Raw genomic sequence first — 14,479 nt, 5'->3', positions numbered from 1 at the left:
ACGTAATTTTTTTTTATAGCACTTTTAAGTTTGTCTAGATATCATAATACCATAAAACACTAAAGGTTAAAAAACATTCTTTCTTTTAAATGAAAAATATTTCATATATATAATCGACAAAATTTTAATACTTTTTATTCCATTTTATCACCATGAAATAATATAAAACATCTTAAAAATATTAAAAAAAATATATAACACGAATTTAAAAAGTAAAAACAAGACATGAATTCCTTGATTGCATTTTCAAATTAGAGCCGTAATTAAATTTATTCTATTTGTTTTTTTTGTCGTAGGGAAAATAAAAAATTATCTCATATCGAATTATAGATTAATTTCGAAAAGCTCAATCTATCATTTATATATCATAATATTTGCGTAATAATTAGGCTAGCGCTAAAGGTGGCCGATTGGAAAATTGCCACACTCAAAAAAAAGATTTTAACAAAATCTGCCTTTAGAAAAATTAATCAGGTGAGTTCAATCTTTTAAACAAAATTGATATGTGATATAGAGAGATAGATTATACTGAAGGGGAACTCGCATTTAAAAATCGAATTCGTTCCTAAAAAAAGGGACATAAACCTAAACGGAAACGAGCCACCATATGATATGATGCAAGGCATACGTCGTTTATAATATGGGAATCTTTACCTACCAGTTATGGTTTAACACAGGCTTAATAAGTAGGCGTACAATAGTTTTGATAAATTATAATTTTTTTAAAAAAATTTGAATAATTGATATCACATTTATTCTATTATTGTATAATTTAAATAAATAAATATTTAAAAATATAAAATTCAATGCAAACATTTCAGAGGAAAAATATTGTCGAATTTTTGGCGCGATCAGGGCCCTCTTCCGTGTACCGGCGCTTATCCAACTTAACAGACGCGTAAAACTCAGGAAATATGATGGGTAGGAGCGCGCCCCCTCCCCAGGCATAAGTTATAGGATCCTTGGGGACGTATAATGAAACATCCTTATCGAACGCCGTCAAGGTTCTCAACTCTCTAATGAGCCGTATGTCCAAGCCAGGGAACATGGTATTTCCCCCGGTCAATATAACGTGATCAAGGTAGCCCTGATCGTCAGCCACAGATTCTAACATGAGTTCAGGCAGTCCCATTTGAGATATGCCTATGTCGGAGGGATTAAAAATTATTTCCGGAACCGTTATTCGTTCGTTGCTAAGGTAGAGGGTTTGAAAGTAATCGTCATCATTGACACTTTTATCCGATTGACCGTTCCTACTCTCCTCGTTATTATTCCTCGATGAGTTGATATTTCCCTTGAAAACATTTCCACTATTTGGGGTGAGCGCGGGATTCGCCATAACGCTTCCTTTCCCAGACGAATGAGCAGGAGAGCGTGGCTTGATGTAACCTTTTTTGATACGTTGAAAATCGGGGAGCACGTACTCACGAAACAATGGATTTTTTGGTAAATTGCCTAAATGATAGGATTAGTGTTGCGTAATCGGCTAAAAACTACGCCTAAGCCTAATTAGGTTAAGCCTAAAAATCGGCTAAAATTAAATTAGTCAAAATTCTGCATCGATGCTTATTTAGCAATAATTATTATTTATTTATTTTAATAAAATAATTTATTTTATTTATATTTAATGTAAAATTATTATCAACAAATAAACATGATATGATTTAATATTTTTTATTTATATTATTATATTTTGAAAGAAAATAAATTTATGATGTTTTTATAATAAAAAAAAATAATATGCTGCTATATTGTAAAAATGTAATATTCTTTTTAATATAATTTATTAGTGATTTTCACAATCTTCTTTGTAAATACATCTTTTATTGAGGAATTATATTGTAAATTTTATAAGATAAATAAACAATCTTTTAGTGAAATATAATTTTTTTTTATCATTTTTTTAAAATTATCTATTTTTTATTAAATGAGGTGGATTTAATGAAACTTTTTTGATGTTATTTTATATGATCTTTTTAAGGTTAATATTTTAATGTGACAATTGTCATAATCGTTATTTTATAATTATGAATTTTTTTGAAGAAAATATGTTAAAATAAGTATTAATATATGTTTAAATAAAAATTTAGTAAAGATGTACCAATGAAAAGTGACAATTGTCACAATCGTTATTTTATAAGTTTTTTGAATTTTTTTGAGTATTGATAACATGTGTAAATATAAATTTAGTGAAGATGTACCATAGAAAAGTAACAATTGTCATAATCGTTATTTTATAAGTTTTTTGAATTTGTTAAAATAAGTATTAATAAGATGTTTAAGATAAAAATTTAGTGAAGATGTACCAATGAATAGTGACAATTGTCATAATCGTTATTTTATAAGTTTTTTGAATTTTTTGAAGAAAATATGTTTAATAAGTATTGATAACATGTGTAAATATAAATTTAGAGAAGATGTACCATAGAAAAGTGACAATTGTCATAATAGTTATTTTTAAAGTTTTGAATTTTTTGAAGAAAATATGTTAAAATAATTATTAATAACATGTGTAAAAATAAATTTAGTGAAGATGTACCGTAGAAAAGTGACAATTGTCATAATGGTTATTTTTAAAGTTTTTTGAAGAAAATATGTTAAAATAAGTATTGATAACATGTTTAAATAAAAATTTAGTGAAGATGTACCATAGAAAAGTGTGAAGATATAGAAAAGTGACAATTGTCATAATCGTTATTTTTAAAGATTTTTAAATTTTTTTGACGCCAATATGTTAAAATAAATATTAATAACACGTGTAAATATAAATTTAGTGAAGATGTACCAATGAAAAGTGACAATTGTCATAATCGTTATTTTTTAAAATTTTTTGAAGAAAATATGTTTAATAAGTATTGATAACATGTGTAAATATAAATTTAGTGAAGATGTACCATAGAAAAGTGACAATTGTCATAATCGTTATTTTTAAAGTTTTTGGAATTTTTTTGACGACAATATGTTAAAATAAGTATTGATAACATTTTTAAATAAAAATTTAGTGAAGATGTATCATAGAAAAGTGACAATTGTCATAATCGTTATTTTTAAAGTTTTTTGATTTTTGTTGACGAAAATATGTTAAAATGAGTAATAATAACATGTTTAAATAAAAATTTAGTGAAGATGTACCATAGAAAAGTGACAATTGTCATAATCGTTATTTTTTAAGTTTTTAAAATTTCTTTGATGTAAATGGGTAAAAATATAGATTGTAAAATTAAAATTGCCTGAGTATGTGCCATAGAAAAGACATATGGTAATAATTATATTTTTCCCCAAAAACAGGAACAAATTGGAATTTCATTACATCCGTTCATCGGGTCAGAAATTAATATGCAAAATTTATATCATAATATCTAATCATAAGTTAGAAATTATTATTTTTTTGCCAATTTTCATCAGACAATCTTGTTTAAAATTTGGGTAAACTTTTTTTCTTATTTTAAAATCAATATCGATGCAAATCAATTGTTAAAAATTTTGGTGCTATAATTAAATTTCCTACAATCAAATAGAAGTTTTTTTTCTAATACAATATTTTTTATATAAATAATAATCAACCTTATTTTTATATTACCTATTTATTTCTTCATAAATATATTATGTTAAACATTATATACATTATCGAATATAATCTTATTAAATTATTCATTTTGCAAATATCTTATTATTATATTTTATACTTATAAATTAACAACATAAGATTTTCTAAATGTCACCATGAGGCATAGATAGAAATATGTATTAATCAAAGACAAAAGAATAATTTTAAAAAAAGCATGAAACAAAAATAATCATTTGCATAAAAGATCAATATATTGATGAAAATACTGAAGACAGTTTATTAATTCTTTATTAATTTATATAATATGTATAATGTATATTATATACGGTGATAAATAAATGAAATATAATTGATATATTTGAATAAAATAGTCACAAATATCTAGTGAATAAAAAAAAAGATATATTCAATTTTGAGCAAAATATTTTATTATAAAAAAAAAGTTTAAAATATAAATTTGCAACTTAGACAATATTGAAATATTTATTCCCCCAACTCCCACATGTCAGTAATTATCTTTTCCCAAGCATTAAGACACAGACACCATCTGAGTGTATTAGGAGCCAATCTATTTCTTTTTTTTCGTCGCTGTATCGCCGGCACGCGAAAAAACACGCTCACTAGGCACAGAAGAAGCTTGAGCCCTTAAATAATCAATAGCCATAGATGACAGTCTAAAATAAATATATGCATAATTTTTAAGATATTTTCGATACCTAGGAAATCTACAAGAATTAATCTTCCAATAATCTAAAATAATTGCATACCCTTTCAAAGGCGGTTCCGAAAGATATAACGCTATCTCATCGGAAGTGTGCTCTATTGCCGATGTTCTAAAATAAATATGAGAAAAAATCAATCATAAAAATATTAATTTTTAATACGTTCGCCGACTTTTTAAAACTGTTTCGGTGAAGCATATTGGTCTATCTTTTTCCAAAGATTCTCTGTTAATTTGATTTATTTGAGGATAAAAAGCCTCATAATGTTGTCTAAATCTAATATGATATGGATAAAATATATAAAAATAATGTTTAAACCTGTCATGATAATCTTCATATTTTAAAAAGGAAGGCAACGCCTCTATTTCTATTCTTGGATCGAGAATTGTACATATGTACATAGGTAAATTATCAAATTTTTTAATATATTTGTTACATTTTTCGTTCATGCTTTTAATAGCCTCTAATATACAAGATGAATTATTCAATTAAAATTTGGTCAAGATCCACCGCCAAGGAAAAACTCCGAAAAATATTTGATGCATGCCAATATAAAATAATAAATTATTTCCAAGATTTATAAAAAGATATATCTCTTACTACTGATCTATGGTCTGGACTGAATGGCATATCGTACTGCGCGATCACTGCCTATTTTATCAGGCACTATAAAATGATAAATATTTTACTCGATATCGTGCGTTTTCCACATCCCCATAAAGCCACTGATGCGGCTGATTTAATATGGGAGTCCCTAAAAAATTATAATTTATTTGATAAAGTGTTATTCATAACACACGATAATGCCGCTAATATATTGGCGGCTTTAAAAATTTTGAAATCACAGAAAAAAAAGACATCTGACTAAAACCTTTAAATAATATGAGATGCCTGGCTCATATTATCAATCTAATAGTTTCTAAAGGCATTAAAAAGATGTCAACAAAGTTAACAAAAATAGGAAAAATCGTTACAAAATTACATCGCTCGGATAAAATTCTCAATGAATCCCGACTAAAGACGCGCAAAAATGTGACTATTCCTTTACCATGCCCAACTAGTTGGAATAGCACATTTCTTATGCTCCAAAAAGCCAACGAAATACATAATATTTACCATTAAAATTGAAATTACATTATTTATTAGACATTAGAATTTAATGTTTAATTTAATCTTATATATTTTCTCAAAATAAATTAAAATATTTTTGAATAACTTATGTGTTCACTTATTAATATATTTTTTATTTGAATAGACGCGCTGTGCAGCACGATTGTATATAGATGATTGTGATATGGATGCTGAGGATGTAAAAATTTTGAAACAAATAGAAAGTTTTCTATCACATTTCTATCTTCTGACGAAGGAGGTATTTTAGTCATAAATTTTTTTAAAATGAATAATAAAAGGTAAGTTCTGAAAAAATGCCAACAATTGGCATTAGTATGGTATATTTGGACAGTATATTGCAATACTTGCTACATTATGAAGCTTACGCCTTTACCATCTTGTATATTAGAGGCTATTAAAAGCATGAACGAAAAATGTAACAAATATATTAAAAAATTTGATAATTTACCTATGTACATATGTACAATTCTCGATCCTAGAATAAAAATAGAGGCGTTGCCTTCCTTTTTAAAATATGAAGAGTATCATGGCAGGTTTAAACATTATTTTTATATATTTTATCCATATCATATCAGATTTAGACAACATTATGAGGCTTTTTATCCTCAAATAAATCAAGTTAACGGAGAATCTTTGGAAAAAGATAGACCAATATGTTCCAATATGTTTCACCGAAACAGTTTTACAAAGTCGGCGAACGTATTAAAAATTTATATTTTTATGATTGATTTTTCCTCATATTTATTTTAGAACATCGACAATAGAGCACACTTCCGATGAGATAGTGTTATATCTGTCGGAACCGCCTTTGAAAGAGTTTATTTTAGATTATTGGAAGATTAATTCTGGTAGATTTCCTAGGTAAAATGTATTAAAATATTATTAATTTTTACCAACTTTAATCAAAATCGAAAATATCTTAAAAATTTAATTCAATTATGCATATATTTATTTTAGACTGTCATCTATGGCGATTAATTATTTAGGTGCTCAAGCTTCTTCTGTGCCTAGTGAGCGTGTTTTTTCGCGTGCCGGCGATACAGCGACGAAAAAAAGAAATAGATTGGCTCCTAATACACTCAGATGGTGTCTGTGTCTTAATGCTTGGGAAAAGATAATTACTGACATGTGGGAGTTGGGGGAATAAATATTTCAATATTGTCTAAGTTGCAAATTTATATTTTAAACTTTTTTTTTTATAATAAAATACTTTGCTCAAAATTGAATATAACTTTTTTTTTATTCACTAGATATTTGTGATTATTTTATTCAAATATATTTCATTTATTTATCATCGTATATAATATACATTATAGATATTATATAAATTAATAAAGAATTAATAAACTATCTGCAGAATTTTCATCAATATATTGATCTTTTATGCAAATGACTATTTTTATTTCATGCTTTTTTTTAAAATTTAAATTATTCTTTTGTCTTTGATTAATACATATTTCTATCTATGCCTCATGGTGACATTTAGAAAATCTAAAATTTTATGTTGTTAATTTTTAAGTATAAAATATAATAATAAGATATTTGCAAAATGAATAATTTTATTAGATTATATTTGATAATGAATATAATGTTTAACATAATATATTTATGAAGAAATAAATAGGTAATATAAAAATAAGGTTGATTATCATCTTCACTAAATTTATATTTACACATGTTATCAATACTTATTTAACATATTTTCTTCAAAAAAATTCAAAAATCTTTAAAAATACCGATTATGACAATTGTCACTTTTCATTGGTACATCTTCACTAAATTTTTATTTAAACATGTTTTTAATACTTATTTTAACATATTTTCTTCAAAAAAATTCAAAAAACTTATCAAATAACGATTACGACAATTGTCACTTTTCTATGGTACATCTTCACTAAATTTTTATTTAAACATCTTATTAATACTTATTTTAACATATTTTCTTCAGAAAAATTCAAAAAACTTATAAAACACATGCTATCAATACTCAAAAAAATTCAAAAAACTTATAAAATAACGATTGTGACAATTGTCACTTTTCTTTGGTACATCTTTACTAAATTTTTATTTAAACATCTATTATAATACTTATTTTAACATATTTTCTTCAAAAAAATTCATAATTATAAAATAAGGATTATGACAATTGTCACATTAAAATATTAACCTTAAAAAGATCATATAAAATAACATCAAAAAAGTTTCATAAAATCCACCTCATTTAATAAAAAATAGATAATTTAAAAAAAATTATATTTCACTAAAAGATTGTTTATTTATCTTATAAAATTTACAATATAATTCCTCAATAAAAGATGTATTTACAAAGAAGATTGTGAAAATCACTAATAAATTATATTAAAAAGAATATTACATTTTTACAATATAGCAGCATATTATTTTTTTTTATTATAAAAACATCAAATAAATAAATTTATTTTCATTTCAAAATATAATAATATAAATAAAAAATATTAAATCATATCATGTTTATTTGTTGATAATAATAAAATATTTACATTAAATATAAATAAAATAAATTATTTTACTAAAATAAATAAATAATAATTAATCAGAATTTTGACTAATTTAATTTTAGCCGATTTTTAGGCTTAACCTAATTAAGCATAGCCGATTTTTTCACCTAAAATCTCGGCTAAGCTGTTTTGTAGTCGGCTAAAATTAGCTGATTACGCAACACTAGATAGGATTAATGAATATTGAAAAAAAAATATGTAATCAGCTCACCCAATAATTTATTTTTATCTATTCCTCCCTTCAGAACCTAAAATAATTTTAATCGTCTGATTTTCTAACAAATACCTTTGGTTGAAATTAAATTAGGTTTAAAATATTATCATCAGGCGATTTCAACTTATGATACATCACCGATGTTTCTCATTTTTTAAATATGTTTTAATCCTTACCTTTAAGAAGAGAAAATAATTTTGGAGGCAACCAATGACATATATATACCTAGAGTGGCAATCCTTTCATCTAAATGCTTACCAATACAAATCAGCTGGTTGTTAGCCATATTGGTTTCACCATATAAACAATTTACAATAAAAAAAATTTGTAACTTATCTTTTTCTTAAAAATCAAAGTTTTATATATAATAATTTAAAAAATTATATGGTAAAACAAAATGGCGTGTCACCAGCTGATTTGTATTCAATGACGGTTCAAAATAAATTTTAATAAATGGAAGGATCGTCAGCTAAGATAAGTATTATATTTTATATCATCGCAAGCAATAGGGAAAATTCAAACTTTAGAGAGCTCTCCTACACATAAAAATAAATTTATTACCATATTTTTGACACGCCTCCATATCCTTGAGGAATTCTTGCGAGACGTAACAGGAGTCTTCCTTGACCTGATTTATGACGTAGGACTCTTCCATCACGTGCAGCTGTCGGTAGGATATGATTTCCTTGAGGTAATTCGTCAAAAGCTTGCCTCCAACGTCTAATCGTCTGAGCCTGGTGTCATCTCTCGCTATAGAAAACTTACCGACGGAGGAATCATCGATATTCGTGTCGTAATGACTGACGTGAGTGAATGAAAACCCTGAATCCACGACTAAACATTTATTATGATTATGAGATTCGGTTTTATGGCGCCGCTTAATCAAGCTAGATTCGTAACTATAACGCAGGGCCGAGAGAGTTGACGGGGTTATTTGAAGCACAGACCCAAACCCGTATTCTTCGAAAAATATTTCGTTCATGGAATCGGTTATGAAAGGGAAATTCAAGGGAGGGACCGTCACCACTAATTCGGTATCAGGCCCCATGGGCGAGCTTTTCAGATCATATTTGTCGCGTAAAACAAAATTGAACAACCGATCCCACACCTGTCTTTGCAGCTCCCAGCCGACTAGGTAACCCCTTTTTGAGCAATATCATTATTTTTTTGAAATTGTTGATTAAATGTTATAATAAGTAATATATATTTTTTATATTCCGAAGAAAAAATATTTAATATTTTAGGGTAAATTTTATTTTTTTTCTAGGCAGTTGAAAGTAACGATGCAAAATCGCTCCATTTGAGCCAATTTTTTAAAAATGGCAAAATCAATATTTTAATCAGAAAAATATTGTAAGCCTCGAGATTTAGCTAGTTTCAAACCCTTGTTTCATCGATGCACAAAATTTTGAGATCTGCCTAATATTTTTCTGAAATACTGAGTTAGCCGTCGTCTTTAAAAATCAGGCTCCAATGGAGCGACTTTTCTTAAGCGAGATCTAATTTTTGTAATTGTTAATATTAATTTTTAAAAACCCCAATTTATTTTTAAAAAAATAATAATTAAAAACCTAAACAAAAATTGTTTTAGAACTTCCCTATTCCTATTTTAAAAAAATATATCTTCTATCTCCTTGATCATTTTTAAAAAAAACCTTTGAATAGGCCTTTGGTAAAAGAGGGAGGATTTGTCGAAAATTTCGTCTATCTGATCTCCCACGAAGGCTAATCTGCGAGATTCTGATTTCGCTTTCGTAACGCAATTGGGGATAACCGAGGGTCCTTTCAAGTGACCGGAGTTTGTTAAGTCACTCACCGGGTCGGTTTGAATTAGTTTATCGAGTGAATCGTAAGTTGATGAGACCACACCGATTTTCGCGGTAAAGCCTCCGTTATCCAAAATTACTATTTGTTTGTTGTGGCTCATGAGACTATCGAATTTTTTTCTCTACGATAAAATGATCTGTAAAAAAATAAATAATTCTCTCAAAGCGATATAATTTAAGAAAGAAAAGCACTTAGCCTTTTTAGCTAGTTGTTGTTGGGGAAGGGCTGATTCATTGGGACAGATGGGACACAAGATCTGAAGCATCCTAATTCAAAAGTTTGTTTCCAAATATTGATCCAGATTAGGAACAAGAAGGATTTTTAAATACTTTAATGTAATCGTATTCGAAATTTCCATGTTAACGATTCTTGTAATTATGAGAAAAAAATCTATAAAAAAATATATTAACTTCAACATTGAGATGGGGAATACTATAAAAGTATTCAAACAGTAACATTTTTTAAAGATTATCTGAACAATATGGTAAAGTCAAGTAAGCGCTTTTAAAACCTATTTGTCCCAATTTGAAAAATATATATCGAAATTGACATAGTAATAGGCCTTCCCGAAAAGGGTTTAACACTATTGGCGGCTTCAAATCACTACAAAAAATACAACAAACCCCAGTATTTGAATATTGTTGCTAAAGCCGAGGGATAAATAAAAATATGGACAATTTTGAATTTATTAGTACAATAATAATATGGCATAATTAAGATACAAATTTAATTAAAAATTCAAAACAAAACATGAAAAAAATTGATAGCATATCTAATTTTTAAATTGATAAGAAATGATGAATCATTTGAGGAATTGATTAAGGAGATCACTAATTTTGCCGTTGAAATTAATTCTACAAATCTCAACAAATAGAAAAAATAAGAAAAAAGATTGGTTGACTATAAATGTTATGATGACCTGCCTCTGTTAATAATTAAAAAAAAAATATCAAAAGTAGAAGCCCATTTTCATCTCACAGATGGCGAATAATTAAATTGAAGATAGATTTTCAACTTCAAATCATATTTTGAATTTCTTTCTGCAATATTCGAAATTAATGTAAAAATAAGCAGTTAGGAAAAATTAATGATTTCTTATTTAACAGATAACACTAACAGCAAAAAAAATTATTACAAATGATCTCTTGAATATTAGTTATTTTTTAGATGACATTCAAATACACCCATTTAAATTTCATATTAAGAGATTGTAATATATATAGTAATAACTAATTTTATTAGATAATAATTATTAATATAAAATGATGCTCTACAAATGTTATAATATGCAGCATTTTAGAATGTGATATTCAAAAATATTAAATGTCGATACATTACATTTCCACCTTTATTAATTTTTAAATATAATTATTTATCAGATATAAGAATTCGTATTAAAAGGAATAATGTTCTAGATCTAGCAAATTCTTTTTTAAAAATATTAACTTTGTCTTGTATTAAAAGTATAATATTTGATATTATCTTTTGGTCTGGTAGGATTAAGAATATTTTGAATAATAATAATTATTCCAAATACATCTGTGGATCATCTCATTTTAAGTTTGATCCTTTATTTTATTTTTTTAATTTTAGTAACTCCTGAGATTTACTCCCCCCCCCCCAAAAAAAAAAATCTATTAAATACATTATTTGTATTTTTCGTTTTTTTATTTATGATTATTTAATTTGTTATTTTTTTTGTATGTTTATGTTTTTCATTCTTTATTTCCCTTTGCATTTTATAAATTATCATATCAGTTAATTATAATTTTTTGATGTATTTTCAGTTATAAATTTATTTCAATTACTTGCTTTTTATTTTGAATTTATCATCCCATAATTAAATTAAATATTATTTGAATGATAATCATTGATTTCATTCTTGTTCATTTCGATAGATATATTTCTCCATTTTTATTATAACTCAATTTTCATTAGGTTGAATTACATATATATCATAATTTATCTATTTTTCATTTTTACTTTGAAATTTCTGGTATTTTTCATTTCTAACTTTTCCTCATCACCAGTATAGTGTAGAGTAGGCCTATTCAAAAACGAATTTGAATCGAATAGTGCATTATTCATATTCGATTCGTTTAAAAGAATGAATAATTTACTATTCGTATTTGTAAGAATAATAAAATCTACTATTTGTATTCGATTCGAATTATTCAAATAATTGAAATGATTTTCTTAATAAAATATATCATACTCAAATATATTGACTTTTTTTTATTGCAAATTTGATTTCAAACAGAAATTTTTTTTATTATAATCTGATAATAAAAAATATGTAATCAATAATCTGATGATAAAAAATATGTAATCAAGTTATAAACAAAATTAAAAAGTATATTATTAATTTAATTCATAATTCTAAGCAAATTTTTAAGGCAAAGAGTTTTTCTTATATTTTCTTTCTTACATGCAATTTTTTGATAACTAATTATTTCTAACTAAAATTCTTTTACAAGCAGTTGATGTTCCTTGTTTATATAGGCAGTCTCTAGGTGTGAATGAAATCTATTACAATGATTAATAAGAGGGGATGCTGTTTTGCCTTTAGATTTTATAATGCACTTGCAATGATTGCAAGCAGCCTTTCAGCATCTTTATTGATTTGATATTGATCCCATATAATCGCTCTTTTTGGGAGGAAATTTTGTCAACTTCAACATCAAGCAGAACTATTTCATCAGAAGCATTCTCCTCTAACATAATTAGGCTACAAACAATAATTTATTGTAGGGATGTATTATATTTTTTTAATCTTTGGTTTCTAATTATTTAATATAATTTATTATGAGATTCAAAAAATAAACTATTTGTGAGATTCAAAAAATATGGCAAACAGTGATTTTTTAAATTTGTGCTAGTCTTTTATAAACACATCACCTGTTAGATTAAGGTCATCAAAAAGCAATTTATGAAATGTTCCGAATATTTGTTTTATTCAAATCGAATAAATAATTATTCATATTTGGATAAACAAATGATTTATTATTTATGATTATTTGATTCAATTTGAATAGGCCTAATTTAGAGTAATGATGATCTACAAGTTATAATATGTATGATTTTAGAAAGTGATATTCTAAAATATTATATGTCAATACATGATAGAGATCAGTAGGATTAAGGATACTATACCTGTGGCCACAAACGAAAGAGGTTATATTTCTGAATTATAGTATTAAACAAAAGTTATTTAAAATTGTCTACGAGCCAATAGGTGTTTAATGTCATTAGCAAGTTTTGTAGAAAAAAAATAAAATTTAAAAGGTAAAATTAAATTTTCCAAAATTAAAATGTATATATATAGATATTTATATATATATAATAACTGAAATAAAAAAGTAGTGCATTTGTTATTTATTGAATAAGGGTGTTGGCTGATTAATATGTGGTTTTTTATGCTAGTTCTTTATTTATTTAAAATATTTTCACTTAAATTTAGGAAATATTAAACGCTATAATATAAGTTTATTCTGCCCCTAATATTCCAAACATACAAGCATCAGGAATTTTTTTACTAACTCATCATTCATACTATGGATAGTTTAGGTGAAATAGAATTTGCCTGTTTTAACTTTTAATTTAAATAATATTTTTGATATATGTGACTTTTAATTTAAATTTATAAATAACAATGTAATATTAAAATTGTAATTTTTGCCTATATTACAGCTTGCATCCTTATATATTTTTATGAGAATTAAAAATGGTGAATACAAGATAAATTGAAATTTTTAATTAAAAATTTCTGGTGTTAGCAGTAGTGGCCAGGATCAAAATAACTTGTAATTTGTTAATTACATTATATAGGTTCAGGACCATTATTATGATAGGCTTTTATTTCAGTTGTATTAAATTTTAATAAGGTTATAATATAAAATTAACTTAAAATATTTTAATAAAAATAAATCATACCTGATTTGCTAAATGTGCCGATTTAAATTTTTCAAAGAATTTGCCCTATATATTATACAAAGGGTTCTCCGTATAAAAATTAATTTATTTGTTGATAAAAATTCATCTGATAAAAATTTCAAAATTTTAAAAACATGGGTTGAGTAAATGCATTAAGCCTCAATAAAACAAGATGATTGATGGCTTGTTACTAGTGGCAATCATCTAACAGGTACAAATTGCTAAAAATAAAAAGAATCTTTTTGAAGAAAGTCAAGCAAGATTATTGATCCAATTCTCTCAAAAACAAATCTTTTTCTTAAGAAATCTTTAATGAGTAAATTTTTTATGATTGCATCTATATAAAAAATCACATGATGAAATTATAATTTTATTTTTTTTAAAAAAAATCTTCAATATTACGTAAGCCTAGAACTAGATATTTGTTCAATGGCAGAAACAATTGGACATCTTTTAAAGAAATATCGTGGTTTGCATAATGGTATTTTAGGTAAAATAATTTAAGATTGGTCAATAAGCCCTTTAACAAGACTATGACGAAAATGAA

General features: G+C 25.6%; 1 protein-coding gene across 2 annotated transcripts; it reads right to left on the bottom strand.

Annotated features, from left to right (window-relative positions):
* Window positions 1–298: 298 nt before the first annotated feature.
* LOC135923698 (actin-related protein 6-like) lies at window positions 299–14,032 on the bottom strand. Of its 2 annotated transcripts, none has more exons than XM_065458596.1 (4): window positions 13,933–14,032; window positions 9,828–10,135; window positions 8,734–9,314; window positions 299–1,455 (listed from the first exon to the last, which is right to left on the bottom strand). In XM_065458596.1, exons 2-4 carry the CDS (start codon window positions 10,097–10,099, stop codon window positions 818–820), a joined length of 1,491 nt encoding a protein of 496 aa, XP_065314668.1. In that variant the 5' UTR covers window positions 10,100–10,135; window positions 13,933–14,032; the 3' UTR covers window positions 299–817. The 2 variants fall into 2 exon arrangements, with proteins under 2 accessions (XP_065314668.1, XP_065314669.1); XM_065458597.1 differs by having other exon boundaries at window positions 299–1,389.
* Between the last annotated feature and the right edge of the window lie 447 nt (window positions 14,033–14,479).

Source organism: Gordionus sp. m RMFG-2023, chromosome 2 (assembly GCF_954871325.1).
Source record: "Gordionus sp. m RMFG-2023 chromosome 2, tfGorSpeb1-WG-v2, whole genome shotgun sequence".
Classification (NCBI taxonomy): Eukaryota; Metazoa; Nematomorpha; class Gordioida; order Chordodea; family Parachordodidae; genus Gordionus; species Gordionus sp. m RMFG-2023.
This window is presented reverse-complemented; position numbering and strand designations above follow the sequence as displayed.